The sequence below is a fragment of the Micromys minutus genome (genome assembly GCF_963924665.1).
Source record: "Micromys minutus genome assembly, chromosome: 12".
Lineage (NCBI taxonomy): Eukaryota > Metazoa > Chordata > Mammalia > Rodentia > Muridae > Micromys > Micromys minutus.
Window position 1 is genome coordinate 36,965,715 of NC_137981.1, and position 21,915 is coordinate 36,987,629.

The following is a 21,915-nucleotide window of genomic DNA, read 5'->3' on the forward strand; positions in this document are numbered from 1 at the left end:
GAACACATGGAATATAAGTAGACAAGAAAAGAGTAGTAACAAGAAACACAAAGTAGGGACTGAAGAAATGGCTCTTACCAGGCACATAAGTGTTATACTGATATATGTACAAGCAGAATGCTCATATACATAACATAAAATAAACAAACCTTTAAAAAACACAAAATATGTGTGATCATGTTTAGCCTTCTCTCCCAATTATCCACCAATCTTTATCTCTTCAAATAGCCAGTGATAGCAGCCAGGAGGTAGAGGTGGGTGAATCTCTGTGAGTTCGAAGCCAGCCTGGTCTACAGAGTGAGTTACAGGGCAGCCAGGACTACACAGAGAAACTCTGTCTCAAAACAACAAGAACAACAAAACAAAAACAAAAACAAAAGAAAGCCAGTAATAGCAGGAACAAAAAGTTACCTCCTTCCAGGAAAATGAAAATAATAATTAAAACAAAAAAAATTTTAGATTTACTGACCAGCAAACAATAAAATAGAAGCAATGATCCAAACCCAATTACCTTTTAAAAACATAGAAAAAATTTATTTTCAACAATTTAGCCAAACATATAGCAAGAGAATTTTGAAGGGCATAGAGCCCTTAACATGACTCTTCAACTATGAGAATGAGAAATATATGCAAGTCTTCTACCGAATGTGCAGCACGTGTTAATGGGGGAAAGAAAGCACTGAGTTTATATCCTAGGAGACCTATGAGGACTCCAAAACTGTGACAAAAGGCTTTAAGAGAAAAGCAGTACATTAAATCAAGGTCAGTATCAAGCACTACCTCACCTCCCTGGCAGAGATAAAGATTCAGTCATATCATTACTATTCACAGACAAAGTTAAAGAATATGAGAAAATTTACTGACGTCACCTGGAATGTAAGAAAGCTTGATTTCAGACACTGTAATACAATGGTTGACATGCACACAGTAATTTTGGTAAGCACTTCCAATGTCACCCACATTTGTTTTAATCTCATGGCTAGACACAAATATGGATGGATGGGGGCGTGAAAATGTTTAAATCAGGGTTGGGAAGATGGTTCAGTGAAGAAGCGTGCTCACTACACAAAGTGGGAAAAACCTGAGTTTGAACCTGCAGGAGCCATGTGAACAGTCAGGTGTGCCTGTGCGTCGACCTGTAATCCCAGAGCGTGAGGGAAAGCAAGACAGAAACAGAAGGGTCACTGAGGCTTTCTGGCTGCCAGCCTAGCTCCAGATTCACTGAGAAATAATGCCTTGTGGGAACAGGATGAAGAGTGCTAGAAAACCTTAGCTGTTCTTGGTCCCCTGCACATGTGGGCCAACACTGTAGGTGCGTGTACACACACACAATAGTTATGAAATGTTAAAAATACATTTTCATTCTCTCTCCCTCCTTCCCTTCCCCACCTGTCCCATGGGAACAACCCACCCGCTCTACCCTCCTAAGCACAAGGCTTATAGACATACCATCATACGTAGTGTAAATCCTAAAACTATCTCCTATAACCGACTATCTAAGTTCAAGGAGAAATATATTTCATCAGGTAGCCATTGTGACGACAATGGTTATTCAACTGCTATATCTCCATAATTATTGTACCACATAGTTATTTTATTCCTAACATATATATAAGAACATTTACAAAAGTTGTCTTTCTACTTTAAAAAAAAACATTTACTTATTTATTTATTTTATATATATGAGTACACTATAGCTGTCCTCAGACACACCAGATCTCATTACAGATGGTTGTGAGCCACCATGTGGTTGCTGGGATTTGAACTCAAGACCTCTGGAAGAACAGTCAGTGCTCTTAACCACTGAGCCATCTCTCCAGCCTGTCTTTTGACTTTATAAAACTAAAAAAACTCACTGGAGATCAAGCAGAATTTTCTAATCAGGCACAATGGCTCTCACTTGGAATAGAGACAGGAAGACCATATTTCTGGTCTCCACAGACAACAGACTCATATGTGATGCACACATACATGCAGGCAAAACACACTTACACATTAAAAAAAAAAAATCCAAAATTTCTCTCAGAAAAAGAGAAGGGTAGTTGTTTCTCGGGACTAGGGGAGAGCTCAGAGTCTGGCAACCTGGGGTTTAACCTTCAGCTCCTCAAAACAGAAGTATCTCTGGGCACCACACACGCATGAGGCAACCACTGAAGAGCCAGAAGGGGGCAAGAAGAGAAGGCCAGCCTTAGATATACACCAAGACCTTGTATATCTGTGTGTGTTTGCGACACACACACAAACACCACTTAAGCTTTGTTTACACAGTCAAAACAAAGTATCAGAAACAGTGTTTTAAATGAGGAGATTCTAATAGGCTAACTGCAGCACCTCTATTTAAACATGAGAGATGAACTCAAGCTTATGATTTTGAATACTTCCTTCTAAGCAATTGATCTATGCCCCCAAATTGTATATCCAAATGATTCTAGATCTTCTTCACTGTAAAACTATATGCTTCTTAATCATGTCACAGAGAAAAGAGGTGAAACAGCACCATCTGGTGGCTATCACCTTTACTAACATAATTTCCCACATTGACCTTGTATTTCTTAGAACTGTGCAACAGGAGGAAATAATAAAATATTACTACAAAAGAATAATGAAATGTAATCAAGTTAGCAAGCAAAGCTACACTTGAAAATTGAATCAAGATTGTGGCATTGTTTTAACTGCTGAGAAGTTAAATGGCACTATTATAATGCCATTAGGACTAAAAATTACCTCAGAACTTAGCCTGTGGTCTTCAATATTTTCCAAGTACCAACTCTAATATAAAAATTAAACACACAATTTAATAAAAAAATAAAATATGAGCAGTCCTTTTCATAAAAAAACAAAATTACTGAATACTTCTTTAAGTTTCATATGTATGTTTACATATAAATTATCTATTTATAAACAGTTATATACATTATATAGTATATTTATATATAAAGTTTGACTAAATAAATCACTGAATGTTTTAAGGCTGATCTCAAGCTTCGCTAACAGGAAGAGCTTTCTGAATACTCACAGTGTGCTGGGTAATGACCAGAACACAAATCAGGTCATGAGCTAAAATAGACACGTACAGCCTACAAAAAGGAATTCGGGGGAACTGGAAACAAAAGGCAGATACTTAAATTGGTAACTTTTCTCTCTGCCTTTTAAAGGTAATAAGAAAGTAGGGTCAAAGCCCAAAACAAAGTGTACCATATTCCCTAGCCTCATCTGACTTTGTTCTGTGAGTGTGCAAATGCTGCACATGGGTGTGCATAATTGGGTACATTCTCTGGTCTCCGCCTCACCTGCACCAGCGCTAGGGTTAGCTATGCATGCTGCCTGGCTTTCACATATGTGTTAGGGACACACACTGAGGTCCAGGTCTGTACCACGCCCACTGAGCCATCTCCCTAGAACTCTAGCTAGACTTGTAATTATCTAAAATTGTGCATTTCCAACAGCTACTGCTTTAATCAAACATTGTTCTATTTTCTACAGTCAATTTTCTTTTTAATTTTCCCTTTCTCCTATTGTGAAAGAAATAAACATCTCAATTTGTATTTTATAATTTTTTTATAAAAATTTTTACCTTAACTTTTACCTTAACACAAAAGATCAAAATAAATTTGATCTTTTTTCCTTGTACTAAAATGTAAATTAAATCAAGATATTTTTTGTAACAAAAAAAATAAGTAAAAGAAAAAAAAAGATGTCACTAGTGAGACAAAACTTTAAAGCAAAAGAAAACACTGATAATTAAACAAGCACATCAGAACAAACCTAAAACCCAAACCTTATAGGGGAAGGAAAAAGATATCTGTTCTATGTACCTGAGAGAAGACATAAGTAAAAAGCAATAAACTTGATTTATTAGAAGATGGGGACAGGAAACTCCACTTCTAATTTTTTTAAACTCAAGTAAAATCCTAGCTCATTAACATTTCCTCATGAAGATAGCTTAACCCCTGGCATAATGGTAGCCAAGTCTTAGCCTCTGCTGGTATAATATTGGAAAATCCTACCTGAGTAAACAAAAACCCATAGATGCTGCCTTTGGAGGCTACAGCAAGGAAGACTCCTTAGAATTACATCATTCTCCACAGAGGCTCTACTCCTTGTGCATACGCAAGTGACTGTGTCTTTCTACAGGATCTGAATGAATTGCCAAAAACGTATCCATAGACATATATGAAATCCGATGGACCAGAACCAAGAAAAGAACATGAGTTCTTTAAGCAAAATTAGAAGAAGGCAGTGGAGCAAATTAGAAGTGGTCTGCAGGTATAGACTGAGTACCCCATGACACAATCACAGGAAACCCTATACAAGATGAAAACAGCATATATGTCAGGGGGGGGGCTGTTGAAACTCACGGATAGGATGACATTTATATTATTTTTAAGGCTGGACCTGGTGCTACACACCTTTAATCCCAGCACTCTTTGCACTGAAATTAGCCTGGTCCATAAAGCAAGTTTCAGGCGGCCAGAGTTGCAGAGTGAGATGAGACCCTGTCTCAACAACAAAAAGGTTCAAAACCATACTCCCACTATTTAGAGAGTTACAATTTCTTCTTTCGGATTGGTGGCCAGAACTGGATTTTATTCTCTATACTTCTTCGCAAGTCAATTCTGAATGAAAATACGCATTTTAGAGAAGATGGTTTTATGTTCTGGCCTTTCTGAGACTCACTAACAAGATAAATAAGGTATATTTAGATCAAGCACATCCACTGGCAGAAAGAACACACCCGCCTATGAAGAGACCTAGATTCTTCTAGCCTATGCACTGTCATATCCAGCAGGGTGACCCTCAGTAGCCCAGTAACCACCAGACTCAATTTATCACCAATAAAGAAATTTAATGACAAATCCTTTAGGTGCCAGTAGTAGAATCCACAGTCTAAACTGTAGTTTCCACCTTTAATCCAGCATCTAGTCTTTTGTAAATATTCATAGTTACATAAAATACAAAACAATATTTAAGTTCTGTCCCCAAAGAGGTCACACTGCTAAAGTGGGCAGTCTTTTATGCAGGGTTTATGTAGACAGTATTTTGTAGAGAAGGTTGGCTAACAGACATAATTCAGTTTCCATTTTTCAAATTTTGTCTTTTGGATGCAATGGTGGGATTATATAGGTATCATCTTAATGTTCTATTTTTTGCCACTGAGTTCTCAGATCTTAACGTGCATCAAAATCATCTGCAGGGAGGGGTTCTGGGTCTCTGCTCCATGCTTGGGAAAATACTAGCTACTCAGTCAAGATATTCCTTGAGAAAACTCTAATCTAGGTAATATCTGATGAGCCCTTTCTGAACAAGCCCTTGGGCCAGGTCCTCAAGAGCGGGGCAGTGGGAAGAACTCCACCCTCACTAACAGGAACGTTTCCTCTCTCCCAGCCATCATCCCAGGCTGTCTCCAGAAAGAAGCCTTCAGACCAGTCAGGTGCCATTGCCTGTTTCCTACACTGATGCTGTCTCTTCGTAATTTCCTTCTTCTAAGCGTGCTCCTCAGCTATAAGCCCCCATCTGTCTTTGTCAGGCCTAAGCCCAGCTCTACATGAAGTTTATTTTTATTTATCTCTTGTTGCAATGGCCCAGAATGTCAGTTTTTACTGCTTTAAAATTTTTTTTCAATATTTTTATCTTACATGTACATTTTGTCTACATATAACAATGTGCGCCTGATGCCAGAAGAGGGCTCAGCATCTCCTGGAATGGGAATTTCAGACATTCTTAAGCCACCAGACGGGTTCTGGAAATTGAACCTGGGTTCTAAGAGGAGCAGATGATCTTAACCACTAATGCATGTCACTAGCCCCAGTTTTACTGGTTTAACCAAGGTCTAACACACCACACACCAGTAAGAAAGAAATACATCATAAACACAGCTGGGGTGTTATAAAGAACCATGATTTTATACATCAGCTTTCAAAATAGAAGGATAAAAGGAAACAGGAAAAGATAAATAAAAGCAATCTCCAGAATAGGGGTGACTTTAGCTGTCACTCACAGCATTGGGGACATAGAGCCTAAAGAGGCGCCCCCTCCTGCAGCCAGGCAGAAACCACAGTGGAGCAACAGGGACACCAACCCAACCACAGAACTTTCCACCCTATGTCTGCAGGAAATGCAGGACAGGGGATGGAGCAGAGACTGAGGAAATGGCCAACCAATAATTGGACCCATCCATGGGCAAACACCAACCCCTGGCACTATTAATGACAGGGCTTGCAGACATGCTGTCCTCTGAGAGGCTCCACCCAGCAGCTGACTCAGACAGATGCAGACACCCACAGCCCAACCATGGATGGAGCTTGGGGACTCTTATGGAAAAATAGGGAAAAGGATTTCTGGCCCTGAAGGGGATGGGAACTCCTCAAAGAAGACCAACAGAGTCAACTAACTTGGACCCTAGTATGGTGACACATTTTTCCAAAAGTATCCCTTGACCCCAAACTTGAAGCCAAGCTAATAAAATGCCTTAAGATTACTTAAAATTTGAAACTACTTAACCTGCTGTCCTGCTGTTTAACCTTCTTTTAGGAAAAGCAGTGTTACCAACCCTTACAATGCCTCAGATTTCCTGTTCCAACAACCTTTACAGCCTATCCTTTAATCAGGAGTTACATATTTCACACTCCCAGAATAACGTATGCATGTAAGTATATCATGGTAATCGCCACCTTTAAGGTTGAAAACAACCTTAAATGACAAATATCCCATAACTGTGGGAGACAGCATGCAGATATAAGCAGGTGACATGTGTGTGGTTCTAAGGGCCATTCTGGGTCTATTGGGATCAGCGAAGCCTTCTCTGGTGAAACTTCTTTAAAAGTTTCAGTGAAAAAAATTCAATCCCTCCCCCAACTCTTTCCCACCCACCTCGTGTTTTCTGTGCTGTTCAATAAATGCAGAACAAAGTCCTTCTTCAGGGTCAGATGGAGGACACCAGCAGAGAAGACAAATTTGAGTTTGCTCTTTGTCAAACTGGACCAACAGAAAGTTTGTTTTCACTTCTTAATCTGTTATCAATATACCCTAGAGTTACAAATAACTACATGTACATGTACATACATGATTATATAAAGAATAAAATTATGAACGAAGATGCTGTATCTTTTCCTCAGCCTCACTACAAACTCAGGACCATGCACATCCTAGACAAGTGTTACACCACTGAGCAACACTCAGCTCTTAATTACTCTAGCTTTAGAGAATTAGACTGTGCATCAAAATCATTACTTTCTACCATCTTTACTATAAAAACATCAGAATTAAACTGTCTGAACAAATCTACCCACAAATGCAGATATAGTTATACATGTCTATATAGATAGATAGTGCATGGGTATACGTGTGTGTGTATGTGTATATATATATATATATATATATATATATATATATATATATATATATATATATATGTGTGTGTGTGTGTGTGTGTGTGTGTGTGTGTGTGTGTGTGTGTGTATAAGGTATAGCTTATACCTTAATCTGTAGAAAAAACTTTCTAAAATTCCTATAATGATAGAGCATAATTTTCTTAAAATTTAACTTTCATTTCAAATAATACCTATTCCATAATCCACAGGCATTAAAGAGTTTAAGCAACAAAATGCAATGACAAAAGTATGCAGGGTAGCCAGCATGCAAAATGTAATTAGTCACAAGTCATTAAGAAACTCAGCCTAATATTAGAGACTCCCAGAAAAATTACACTATAGTAGAAACAAACTGATTAGGGCTGAATTGGGGAGCTTTCAGACAGAAGTGGCTAAAGGACGGAAGAGAGCGGACTACAGAGGCTGTCACTAAGGAGAAAGCAAGATCCCAATTAGCAACAACTTACAAACCATGCTTGACATTTGACAATACAGACCACGAAGGTAACTTTGTTTGATGGTGTTTGTTTTAGACTGTTGTCAAACTCAAGACAATCCTCCTGCCTTGGTCTCACAAGTGAGCTAAACATGATGAGCCACACCCAGCCCTTCAAGTGTTAATATTATAGTCAACTGTGAGACAAATTCATGTTTTATAGAGGTGGACAGTTAGGAGGGGACAAGGACAAAGTGCACAGAAGGCTACTTAGTAAACAGAATGACATAAGACACAGGATGGGAGGCAGGCAACCCTAGGTCCTACTGTAACATCTCAGGAGAGAATCATCAAAGAATGAAGAATGTTGGAGACATTCTGGGCAAGATATTTATTCACTAAAAATCATACTGAGCCAGGCATACTAGTGAACACCTTAATCTCAGGGAAGGTGGTTGACAATTTTGCCTATTTACCAAGTTGCAGGCCTGCTGGGGACATAACCTTAGAGCCAAACACCTATACATACATAAGGAAGCATAAAAAGTGTACTGGGTGCTTAGGATGCATTGGGCAAATTGCCAAGCCCTGAAGGTACAAAGACAAAAGGAACCTTACCTTCACTGGCTTCTGAACTAGAGATGGAAGTTCTAACGTAAAATCTGGTCAGAAACCAGATCAGGGAGGTGGAAAAACCTTCTGGGATGGGTGTGATGCAGCATGCCCTTACCTTCGATCCCAGACAGTGGAGGCTGAGATGAGCAAACCTTGGTGGCTTCCAGGTCAGCCAGGGATAACCTATCTCAAAAACAAGACTTTCAGGAGCATATCTGAATCTTTCTAATTCTTTTGTGTGGAAGACAGGATCTCACTGTGTAGCTCCAGCTGTCCTGGAACTCATGTGTAACTCAACACGGCCTTGAACTCACAGATCCACTTGCCACTCTGCCTCCTGAGTGCTGTGATCAATGGTGTGTGCGCCACTACCACCCACCTTAGGAATCTCAAAACTAAAATAAGAAACTACAAACCCTAAAAGGAATCACTACAACACTCTAACAGACCAACAAAAAGCAGGAATATGAGAACTAGTTAGACAACTACACATTTCCTTAAGATAAGAGTACAAAGCAAAGATGATGAAAGAGCTAAGCAGAGAGGTTTGCAACAGCTCTCAAAGCAGGGATGACTCCCAGGGCTTGAGAACCCAGGCCTGGGAGGCTCGCATGTGAGGAGAAAACACCACTTCAAAATGGTTGCCACAGAAAGGAACATAAATGCTAAACCACTGGGTATTCTATCTCACAAGCTCTTTTCAGCCAGTATTCAAACTGAAACCTCATGATCAGAAAATAAAGAACAACGATCCTTCACCAAAAGGGCAAACTCAAGGTTCAAATGTTTTCATAGCACATTGAGCAATGACTAACGTTAGGTAAAATGGCAAAGGCAGTGAGCACAGTGAGATGGGTAGGGGTGGGAAGGCACTTGCCTGGCACACGAGGCACTGGATGAGGTCCATAGCACGAAGGTTGAGAAGAAGTCCTCATTAATTAAGATTGTTACGCCTCAGGAGAGTTGTTAGTAAAATTAGAAGTACCATATTAACACTATTTTTACCTGAAAATAGGCAGAAATGTGGGGAATATTTTCATTATAGTGAAAATGGGAAGGTTTAAAATAGGCATTGAACAATACCTGGTGCATAACTTGACAAAAAAAAACATATGTTTATAAATGCTAGTTAGCACATCAGTAAATGCAGTCAGTGTGTTGTTAGCAGTGTGAACCATCCTCCTCCGAGTACTGATGACACGCCTGGGCATTACAGTTGAGAACTTGAGTTAACTGTTTTGCCTTCTGTAATGCCTTCTTTATAAAGTGATAATAATTACATGTTATCTCTTAGGGGTTGGGTAAAGAGATGGCTCCACAGCACTGGCTGCTCTTGCAAGAAGACTTGGGTTCAGTTCCCAGTACCCAAATAGCTCACAAACTTCTCTACGTCCAATTCCAGGGGAAATCTGACACCCTCTACTGGCTTCCAAAGGTACTGCATACATGTTGTATACATATAAATAGAAGCAAATTCATAGACATTTTTTAAAAATCAAATATTTTTTAAAGGATTTTGGTGAAGCTAAGAGGAAACTGCACACAAAAATTCCAAATATACACAAATGCATAAAAGTATGCTTGTAGGTTCATGTGCATGGTAATGTTCATAACACCTTTCTTGGTTTAGTATGAAACCCAGGATAACCTGGGACACACAATCTTCCCACCTCAGATCCCTAAATACTGATAACAGCCTTTTACACAGCTTTCTGCTCTTCAAAAAGCTGTCCTTCAAATGTCACTTTGGCTTTAATTAATGATGTGTGATTATTACCCCTATCTTCGTGTATTTAGTAATCCTTTTAGGTATAGTTTCTTAGAATCTACCACTAAACTAATATGAAAAGTTTGAACATATCATCTGTGGGATATGGTTAAGGCTGAAATGGCCTCACTGGATGTTAGTCGGGGTTTCTAAAGGAAGTCATCTGATGCAATCAGAAAGAAAGGACCAAAAAAAAAAATGAACCACAGGTTAAATACTTATTCCCAGAGTAGCAGTTGCATAAGAACCAACAAGTGAACACAACACCCTAAGGAGCTTTTCAAAGTCTAATTCAAAAAGCAATATAGTAAAGTTACCTTGTAAAGATTAAGACTACATAGAAAACCAGTTTTAAAATAATGATTCCGGAGCCTGCTGGGACGTAGTCAGCGTTGAGAGTGCTTGCCTATATCCCTGAGGCCAGGACCGGTTCCCACCACTGCAAACAAACATGTCAACAAACAATGTACAAATAAACATTTCCAACATGAAGGAGACTGGCACCTTAGCTTAAATTTCCCAATGGCAGTTATAGCCAGAGAATAAAACACTAAGATGGAAGAAGTTGGGTATGTTCTAGAGAAAGGAGACCCAAGGCAAACAAAGACCCCAGTGATGAGGACTCTGAGTAAAGTGCTCAAGGAAATGAAAAATACAAAATAGGCTCAGAGTTACATCAAAGAGTACACAGTACAACAATCAGAGCATAACTAAATTATAAATCTGGCACTTCCTAAGCATAAAAGCTTTCTGTATTAATCTGACATAAGCCTTTGAATTTTTGCCTCACCTTAGAAGAACTTTAAATAACTTCAAACTGAAAGCCAGACAAATATAATACCTCATCAGTTTTCTGCAACCAGTTCAGTTTGACGTCTAAGGTGATTTCACAATTGGTCCTGTGATCTTAGTTTAGGCAGCAAGATACTCTGTGTTTGTTCTTCTGTTACTAAACTGAACACTAACCTTCTTTTAAAATGATTGTGCCCCGGAGACCTGACTCTGTGGATAAGAAACTCTTGATGCTCTTGCAGAGGATTGGGGTTTTATTCCCAGTACCCATGGGGCAACTCATAACAATCTGTAACTGCAGGTCCAGTGGGACCCTATACATGTGGTACACATGCTAGCAAAACACTTATAAATGCAAAGTAAAATAATCCTTAAAAATAAATAAATACAATCAAATTACAGTATGCTTACGGAGTGGGGGTTAAATGGGGACAAAAAACTAGTCTCTGGTTCAGCACTGTGATGAACAGGTGTTAACCTGTGACTTTATGCCTGTGACTCCCATGCTACGTATGACAAAACAGACATTGGGCTTTGCCTTAGTATCTGTCTTTCAAAGTCAAGCAAATACACCCAAGTCCCTTGAAGACAGATTTATTTTTATCCCCCTGCCTTCTAGAGTTTAGCAAATTGGGGGGACAACAAATATCCAGTTTAGGCTATAAAGTAGTATGGATAAGTTTTCATTCATAACTTTAGCAACTATTAACTTTTCTTACATGAATCTTCCTGATCACATCTCAATACACTATTCATATCCAAAGCAGTTCAAAATTTATATATTTATAAATGAATATGTATATAAAAGTAGTTCTATCTTGTACCATTGCAGGTGTTTCCAAAAATAAGAAAACAAACCAAATGAACTTAGTATCTTTCGCTTTTGTGGTTACTTTATTGAAATATGATAGACACACAAAACTATACAGAATCTTTGATGGTGATAAGGCTTGGGTATGAAATGCAATGTTCAAAAGGGAGATCTCTGGGTAAGGAAGAAATCCCAGGAGCTCTGTCTTAGTCTGTGGACTACCCACCAATGGATGGACTAGGAATGTACCGTGTTATCGAGAGGTGACACAGAGTAGGAAGAGCTGAATCCTTCCTGGAGGTGGTGAGCTCTTAAAGGGAATTATCTCATAACTGCCTCTCTTGTCTCTCTCATTCCCTGTCTCTCATCTCTCTCTGTCTCTGTACTTGCTGGTTTCCCAGAACAGCATCCAGTCATGACACACTCTTGCCATAGTCCCACAGTGATGAAGCCAGCCATCCCGTATAGACTTAAGTCTCTGAGCCAAAATAAACCCTTTAAATTGGCCCTCAGGGCACTTTTTCACAGATGTGTTATGTTCAAACACAGCAACTACCACAAGCGGGGAGGGGGGAAGCAAACAAACAAACACTTATTAAATCAAAGTGGCATTTTTCTTATTTTAAGCTATTCCATTTATAAAACCATGATTGCAGTGGGGTAAAAACAAATCCATAGAAAACTAATAAGTTTCATTACGGGATTATTCAGAGAGCCAAGCATGAGCTCCACAGTTTTGGAATAATCACATCACAACTGTAATTGTTCCACTTGACTAACTTAAAAATCATCCCCTAGAGCAGAGCATTAAGTATACGGAAACAAGCAAAATCCTGCTTAGGAAAACAAATGTCGCTGCTGACCAAATTTTCCCCTGTGTGGCAAGCGGGTTTTCCAGGGAGTGCATGTGGAGAATGCCCATGAAGCATGAGCAACTGTGTATGGAATCTGATTCATCAGATTGTAGAAACTAAGACTATTTTTATTAAAAACAGTTATTCCACATAATGTGCAATACCAGCCATCAGTATACTAAAAGCTCTGACAGAGGGAAACTGAAGGTAAGTGAGCTAATGGGAAAGTATCTATGGATTTTTTTTTGTAATATCATGATGTGTCAAGATTATCTTGAATATAAGAATAACAGTGTTTTACAGAAATAACACGTGCCTTTTCAATTAGGTAATTACATTTTAGGGATCTCTATTTCGTTTGGTGTACATGGATAAGTGTGTGTGTGTGTGTGTGTGTGTGTGTGTGTGTGTGTGTGTGTGTGTGTACTTTACATGTATACCACAGCAAGTATGTGGAGGTCAGAGGTCAAGCTTGTGTGCTGCCCATCTGGTTCTGATCCGGATGTCTTTGTAGTACAGCACTGCAAACAAACAGCAAGCTTGCTGCCCCACAGCCCTCGGGGAATCCTGCTATCTCTGTCTACTCCACCTCACTGCCAAAGCTCTGGGCTCCAGGCACACACTGTACCTCTGTTCCACGTGCTCTAGATTCACAGTCAGGTGCTCATGCTTGCTTGGCAAGCTCTGTACTCACTGGGCTGTCTTCTCAGTCAAAAGAATTGCTTTATATCTACATTTCATATATTCTAAAACCTTGGTCCAGAGCACAAAGAGATTTGGGTTACTCTTTTTAGTGGATATAAGATATTTGTTCATATTTATAGGACACAGTAAAATTTAGCATCACAATTCATGCATACAACATGTACCAATCAAACCAAGGTGAACAGCATTTCTACTTTCTCTGTGAGAATTTTAGCTATTTAAATTTCGAAGACACAAATGACATTATTTGTAAACATATTTCATGAAGAGCTGCTGATAAATTTTTAATTTAAGATTCTATTCATACTCAATTAGACGTTTTCATTACTGTAGAGGTCAAAAAAAAAAAACTACATGATAGAAAACAGTCAAAGTAAAGTCACAAAACTGCCAATAATCACCAGTAAAGAACAGATAAACTATTCAGATAAAAATGCCATACTAAGACTGGGCACGGTGGTGTGTACACCTTTGATCCCAGAACTTGGGAGGTAGAGGCAGGTGGATCTCTGTTAGTTTGGGAAAGCCTGGTCTACAAAGCCAGTTCCTAATCAGTCAGAGCAGTTACACAAAGAAACCCTGCCTCAAAAAAACAAAACACAAAACCAATAAAGAAATGCCACATTAATCAGCAATAAAAAAAGGAATTAAACGATACATGCAACAATGATGATCCTGTGAAAACAAACCAGTCAAGCACCGCAGCACATGGCTATCACACCAAGACTCCAGAGGCAGAAGCAGATCTCTGTGAGTTCAAGGCCAGCATGGTATACAAAGGGAGTCCAGCCAGGGCTACATAATGAAAGTCTATGTCAAAACAGGGGATGGGGAGAAGAAGAAGAAAAGAAGAAGAGGGGAAGAAGATAGAGGAGAAGAAAGAAGAGGAGAAAGAAGAGGAAGAAGGAAGGAGGAAGAAGAAGAGGAGGAAGAAGAAATAAAAGAGGTCTTATTTAAAAAACAAAATCACACATATGATTTTACTTAAAATTCTAGCATAAGCAAATTAAAACAACAAAACCCTCTTAGCTATTAAACCCTAGTAGTTTAGGGGAAAGCATTCTGACATCTGAAACTCTGAAATGAATCCAAAATAAATAAATAAATAAATAAATAAATAAATGAAATTAATGAATGCACTGGAGAAAAAACCTGAAAGTAATAACTAAGTACAATAAAATATAAATGATAAAATCCAGATGGTGAGTATATAGGTGAATGTATAGTATGTTTAATTTTTCCATAGACATATTTTATGTGTCAGGTAAAACTGATTGTTAGAAAATTTTTTCCATTATAAATCGCAAGGAAAAAAATCATTAGTCAAGCTCTAAACAAGGAGGTGAACTGTGTCTTGGACTTTTAAATAAACATTACAACAGACTAAAATAGAAATTGATTGAACTGTTATGCAGCAAACAGGACGTAGTGTGCATGTGCCTGCATGTGCAAATAAGGACTAAATTAAGTAAATCAAGACTGACCTGAATTGGATATGAAAATTAAATGGCTACAGGGTGTTGTGACTCCCTTCTATAACCCACAATCCCAGCACTTGGAAGCAGAGGGTTACTTTGAGCCTTAAACCAGCCTGGGCACATAGTTCTACTTTGTCAGCCTAAACTACAAAGTAAGAACTATTCTCTACATAATTAAATATATACACTAATATAGTTAGTGTATCTAGTATGCTTAGAACTTTGGAAAAATCAATATACTTATAAAGGTGATAGAAGCCTAACTGATATGAAAAGTGCATGGTGAAACCTACACATACAATTAGAATTGAAGTCCTTCAATTCTTCCTTTTACAGCATTGATGCTGGCTGTTTATATAATGTTCAACATTACTAACATTTTCCTTACTGAAAAATGAGGGAAAAGTGAACCCGTTTAAAAAAAAAAAATAGAAGCATATAAAAATTTAAAGTTTTCCTCTTTAGACAATCCTAAGACGCTCACGCATTTCAAACTTGCCAAGCCTGTCCCTTGTACCTGTAACACTGACAGTCCTTGACAGATGGCAATCTTTTAATTGCCACCTTCCAAGAGAAAAATGTCAGAGAAGATGTTCCAGCATACCATAAGTATTTCGCAAAAGTACAAAAACAGAACTCTAAAAGAAGTACATTAAAAGATGTAAAAGCACTCACATTTCTAGCTTCATGTTCGAAGTATTTTACTTTACAGTAAACAATAGGTAGGTATTTGCTTTTCTATAAAGCTATAAAAGACATAAAACCATGTTTCTTCATGATTTTCTTCTTTCTTAGCAAGTGCTAGAAAAAGCACCTAAATAAAACTACAAAATTAATCATGAATCTCTTGTTTTATCCAGAGGGAGGGAGGAAAGAAATGACATGTTTCTAAGAATACGTGTAATCTGGAAAATCAAAAGCAATGTGACATATTTCAATGAGTATCACAATTACCCCTGGGGTTCATTTGATATAGCACAACTATATAGTGCAAATTATCCGAATTCCACTGATTACAACCATAGTATTACATACATATTAATTCTATACACATTATATGTATATATGTACATATATACATGTATATATGATTTTTACTTCAAGTAGCTTGAACAACATCTGCTTCATAGAGTGAGGTGCGCACAACTGAGGTCTAATGAACTTACAATTCCTTATGCTTGTCTTCAGCCAAGATCTGGTCATTTGGTTTCAGAGAATACCTGTAACACACCAACAACGCACTGGTCAGATAAGCGTGCAAACACACTTGCCTCACTCAGACATTTGATGTAGGAGTCCAATCAAGCTGCAGTGTACAGCCTGCGGAGTTCTTTCAAATGAGCACTATAGCACTGCTGTAAGCCCCCTGACTTAACTGACAAAACGCTACCAGCTTTGACAGGACGGGCAGAAACCAGACAAGGTCCTTAAAATGAGTATTTTGGAATAAATGTTTATTCAGAATTTCTTATAAAAATTTATCAAGAAAAACCATTTGGCACAAACTATGCTGAAATTAACAGTGCCAACTGTCCCTAAAACTGTGTGAAATACTCAGGTAAACATGATGCCTCTGAGAAAAAGTCCAATGATGAGTGTAATCCGGCTTCTTAAAAAGCCCTTTTCTGTTTCTGTTACTTTTCCTCATTGCTATGGCAAAAAATACCTGTCCAGAACAACTTTAGGGTTTGTTTTGGCTCACAGTGTGAGGAAGTTCGTCATGTTGAGAATGGCATGGCACAGGAGTGTGAGGCTGCTCTGCTGGTCACAACACATCCACAGACAGGAAGCAGAGAGTGACAAATGTTTTCACTCAGCTAGCTCTCTCCTTTTTATGAAGTACAGGTACTCAAACCATGGGATGCTACCACCCAATTTCAGGACGGGATATCTCACTGAATTCCCTCATAACCCAGATTAAGATAAGTGATCACACCAAACTTGGAGAAGTCCTAGGTCTGATGCCCGGCATTGTAGGTTAGGGGAGGTGGAAAGCAAGAGCTTTAAGTAGCTTTTCAAAGTATACTTCCCAGAATTCCATGTCTCTAATGATTGTAGCCAGCTAGCCTGGTGGTGTCTAAAATTTGCTTTTAATAATGGAGAGCTTAATCAAATATTCCACTGATGTGTAACTTTTGATGACAGTATTCAAATATCTGGCACTGATGAAAATTCTGTTACAATCCAACAAGCAGCAAAGGGGACAGACCACACAGCTAGCACAGTTGTGTTGGGGAAAAAATAAAGTCTTACGAGCACTTGTAATCTTAGCAATAAGGAAGCAGAAACAAGTCTGAGTGTGTCAAGACAGCAAGATGCTGTCTTTTGTCATTTTGAGGAGAAAGGTTAGGCGTGAACACCTGCAAAGTTGGCAAAATCCTGGACTCAACCCCCAGTAAGTACCATGTCAACACACAGCAGACCAGAATGCTACCTCACTAGGCAATTAATATTATTAATCCACGGAAGAGTAAACCAATGGAACAGAGTCTTTAGGAAGTTTCCCCATCTCACTGAAAGGATGTATTTCTGATCATCATATTTCTTTCAATTATTCACACTTTAATGCATTTGTGCGCTTTACTATGTGGGGAACATAATCTAATGACTAGGATTTAGAATCAAATTTACATATATATTTAAAATGCAGAAACATAGGGTGATAAATACGCATGAAATAAGTTAATGTACAGAATGAATTACACAAGGATAACACAGACGGAACACAAAGTTTTAAGAAGGAAAAGGAGCTTGTGAGTTTTTGCAAAGATTGTTCTATAGGATTCACAAAAGAAGTAATTCATCAGTTTTATGATTCAGTTACAAAAATCAAATATCAATTTATATGAAAGCATCTGCTTATCAATTCATGTTTATGGAATATAAACATCTCTAAGTTTAAAGTAGCCGTGTGGGACATTCACAAAGAACATGATACGTTATACAAGAGGAATTTAACAAATGCTACTTTCCTTCTGTGCCCAGCTAAGCAAGAATTTTTCTTGTCTTTTAGACCTCACAATTCGACAAGCAAAAGGCAAGGTTAACGTGTATGACACATAACATTAGCAGTGGCAGAAAAGGAAGTACTGTTTCCTCCTAGACTGGGAAAAGGCAGTTTTCATCTCTCCCCCTCTCATCCTGGCTCTTTCCTCATAAATGGCATTCTCTTCTAAACTGTCAAATAAAGAACTTGAAAGGAACCAAAGGGGACCAGAAGAAAGGAGCCACACTAGACAAGCAGCAGGCAGAAAATCGTCTGATTTCGGTCAAACTGCTGAGTCCCACAGGTCCTCACCACCTTGGCAGAGGTTATCCAAGGCTTTACAGCAGTCTCTCGGCTGTGTCCCGTCTCTGGCCTGGCTCTTACCTGTTCCGAACCAGGTAATATTTCCAGCAGATCTGAAAACTTTTTCCTTCATCACCTTGCCTGATTTTGCTTAATTTTATCTTCTATTACTTAACACTTCGAGCTGCTTCCTAGGAGACAGTCTGGTAATATTCTGGTAATGTATTCTGTCTGTAGTTTACATAAAACACATGCAGTTTACATATACATGAAAAAATGTAGTTTATACACACACACACACACACACACACACACACACACACACACACACACACACATCTTCAATTCTGATACCAAACATGGAAGGTTCCTAAAGCCACATTTAGATTAAATAATTTACTTCAGGTACTCATGAGACTCATGAATAACTACTGTATTCAAATTCTGACATTAAAATATATATATATATATGGGTCAAAATAAGCCACAATATATGGGGCAGTGTCTGAGAGGGTTCCAAACCTGAGACTTTCAGTGTCCCCTCCCCAAGGAGCTGGGCTATTTTACTCTCACTACCTGTATGTAACGGTGTGGCATGAGGGATCTTCAGAGTGTCAGCAGGCAGAGATTTTATTGAAGAGACGTTACACAGGCAAGATGCACTGTTCACATAATTGAACTCAAGTCACCGGGACTGCAAGCAGAAGGCCCTAAGCACCCACAAGCTCCCCTTGACATGACTGTTCTGGGCCAGGCCGACCCACTCCCTAACACCTGTGTGTGGCCTTTCCTTTCCCTAAACAAGAAGGTGAATACACATCTGTCAAGTATAATAACGGAAATGACTACCCAGAAGGAAGCCAAACACTTTCTCTTCCTAGGCCTGTGTACATGCTTATTTTTTTATGTATGTCTAACAATACGTGGGTGCCTATGCATCTGTATTGGTGAGCTATGTTTTTTCACTGAAGTACCCATCACTCAAACCAACTTTACTCAGTTATAGTTAGGTAAATAGCTATTAATACACAAGATCAAAATAGCCTGTGCCCACAAATTATCAATATTATTGCTGCCTAGAAGAATATTCTACCTTTGCATACGAACCACAGAGGAAATCGTAAAGACTTGCTTGCCTGGGTAATTTAAAGACATTTCAATGCTCAAAGTTAGTCTTTATACTCATTCACAAATAGGAAACAAATCTTATAAAATACCTTTTAAGAACACAAAGAATCAGTGTACTCCTGTTATCAAGATTTATTTTACAACCTAAAAATCACTATCTTTAATTCATTTTGAAGGTCAATGTTCACCCTCTTGCCTTTGCCTCCTAAATACTAGAATTACAGGCCATGTGCCACACCTGATTTCCCTCAGTTTTATTATTCACGTGTGTGTGTGTGGTGTGTGTGTGTGTGTGTGTGTGTGTGTGTGTGTGTGTAAATACAGGCATACAGGCTATGTACAGCCCGAAAGCTGGTATCAGAGACAACTGTGAAATTCAGTTCTCTTTCTAATGTGGTTTCCAGAGACCAACCTCAAGCTGGCAGGTGTACAGAGCAAGAACCTTTTCAATATGAGCCATCCCCCTGCCTGGCCCTCAGTGTTTCAAATTAACAAACCTACAAGAAAAAAAAATCCATCCATCTTGGTAAAATCCAAAACTCAACTTCCTGCTGCATTCTTCTGAAAATGAGTCAGTTTAAAACATATATAGCTTTTATAAGTCTTTTTAAAGACTGAAAAACTTTTTATTCACATGTCTTCTTTCTCTGATGACTAGTATAATACCTGCAACGTCCTTGAAGACTCTGTGGGTGACATAGAAAGAGCCCAAGAGCCCACATGCTGATAAAAACAGAATACAACTGGGTAAAACAGGACCATTTAAACACTTCTACAAACAGGAAAACTACCACCAAAGGATTAGCAATTAAAATTTCTTAGAGAGAGAGAGAGAGAGAGAGAGAGAGGGAGGGAGGGAGGGAGGGAGGGAAGGAAGGAAGGAAGGAAGGAAGGGAGAGAGAGAAAAAAAGAAAATAGAACTTATGTATTTCCAACAAGGCCCATGTACCTGCAGACAGTCATGTAGACTGTAAAGGGACATGGCTATGGCATAATCTTAAACAGTAACAAGTTTACATGAGCACACACTGCATACAAAGACCTGTGTGTGTGTGTGTGTGTGTGTGCATGTGGGGGAGGGGAAAGAGTGGGGGGGGAGACAGATTAGAAGGGAGGGAGGGCAAAGTGTTAACTATCACAGCAACCTGCAGACCTCGGCTCGAACAACATTCAGGAGGCTTATAAAGAAACAGAACAAGAATGAATCATACAGTTAAGCAGCAGCCAAAAGTTACAGGGTTGTGAAAGTGTTTTAGCTTTTCAACAGCAAAGCAGATATAAAATAAAATTAGAGAATCTGAAGAAACAGGGTTCAACAAGATTTTAAGCCTGAATATATAAAACAGAACTATATTCTTCATGGTCTTAACTCTTATTTTAAGCAGGTATTCAGTTATTCACATCATAACAGGAAATTTCAGAATGTGTCACTGCTGGGCTCCTGGCTACATCTACGAGCTGGCCCATTACACTTCCCATTTCTCTTCTAACAATAGTTGTTCCGGATCCTCTTCCCACTGTGATGTACCTAGCTGGGGTCACCAGTGACACTGTACTATCGAATACAGCAAACCTGTTAAGGCTTATTTCACTGTTTCTAGTGTGTCTGGTATAAGTAAGCTCTTCTCATAAACTCATATACCTCTTGGAATTTCATTCCCATCTCCTACTAATATGGCTCAGTATTTCTCCTTACTTAGACTCCTTCCATAACTATTTTGGGTGAGTCTTGTTTTTTAGAAGATATTTACTTAAATTTTTGAAGGTGATTTGAGAAAGAAGACCATGACAGAGCACTTCGCAGGCAATGTATAAATAAAATAGCAATAACCGTATGGGTGTCTGTGCAGCAAAAGCACCTCAAGTATGCCAACAGTGACAGTGAGGTAATAGCAGTGAGCGACAAGCCACGCGCATAAGTAAATAAGCACCTATCGGTAAGGTTAATAACGTGTAGACTGGGCTTAGTGTAACCTTAGTGATTGAAGTACTATGAAAAACAATCTAAGATTCTGATGGCATATATCAAAATCTCCATGGGATAGGAGGGTAGACACAAGATGGCTCAGCAGGTAAAAAATCACTTGTCACCAACCCTGAAGACCTGAGTTCAAGACTGGGAGCCCACAGGCAAGAGGAAAGAATCAACTTGTAAAAGATGCACACACTCTTCTCCATCCATTCCCCTCCTCTCTCTCTCTCTCTCTCTCTCACACACACACACACACACACACACACACGCACACACACACACACACACACACACACACACGAAGACAGAGCCAGGCATGGTAGCACATACCTACAATCTCAGCATTCAGAATGCTGAGGCAGGAGGTTCACAAGTCTCAACCACAACATCATCATCTTGATGTGTTACACTTCATATGTAACAACCCAAAGAACTTAGATCTGGAGAAATTTTATCTCTTACAAATGCAGATGAACTCCTCCTTTACTGAGGAAGTCTCACTAGTTTTACACACCTGCACATGCTGAGCTGTGAAGTAAATGCTGTGACATGACATTTCTGGAGTTGAATTTGGGGGGAAAAAACTGCAAATAACAAATTTTAAGTCCCTTGGTAACTTAATCCCAGTGCTGGAAATGATGTGGAGATCAATGCACAGCACACTGAATTTAAGAAAAACAATGTTAGCAATTTAAAC

At 38.8% G+C, this 21,915-nt stretch overlaps 1 protein-coding gene across 3 annotated transcripts in view; it reads right to left on the bottom strand.

Moving 5' to 3' along the window:
• Positions 1 to 21,915, bottom strand: part of ADK (adenosine kinase) — a 374,447-nt gene that overhangs the window by 304,687 nt on the left and 47,845 nt on the right. For all 3 annotated transcript variants that reach the window (XM_080926022.1, XM_080926020.1, XM_080926021.1), the window contains exon 3: positions 15,996 to 16,049. In XM_080926022.1, coding sequence (XP_080782148.1) covers positions 15,996 to 16,049 — 54 coding nt within the window. The remainder of the gene's footprint in view (positions 1 to 15,995; positions 16,050 to 21,915) is intronic.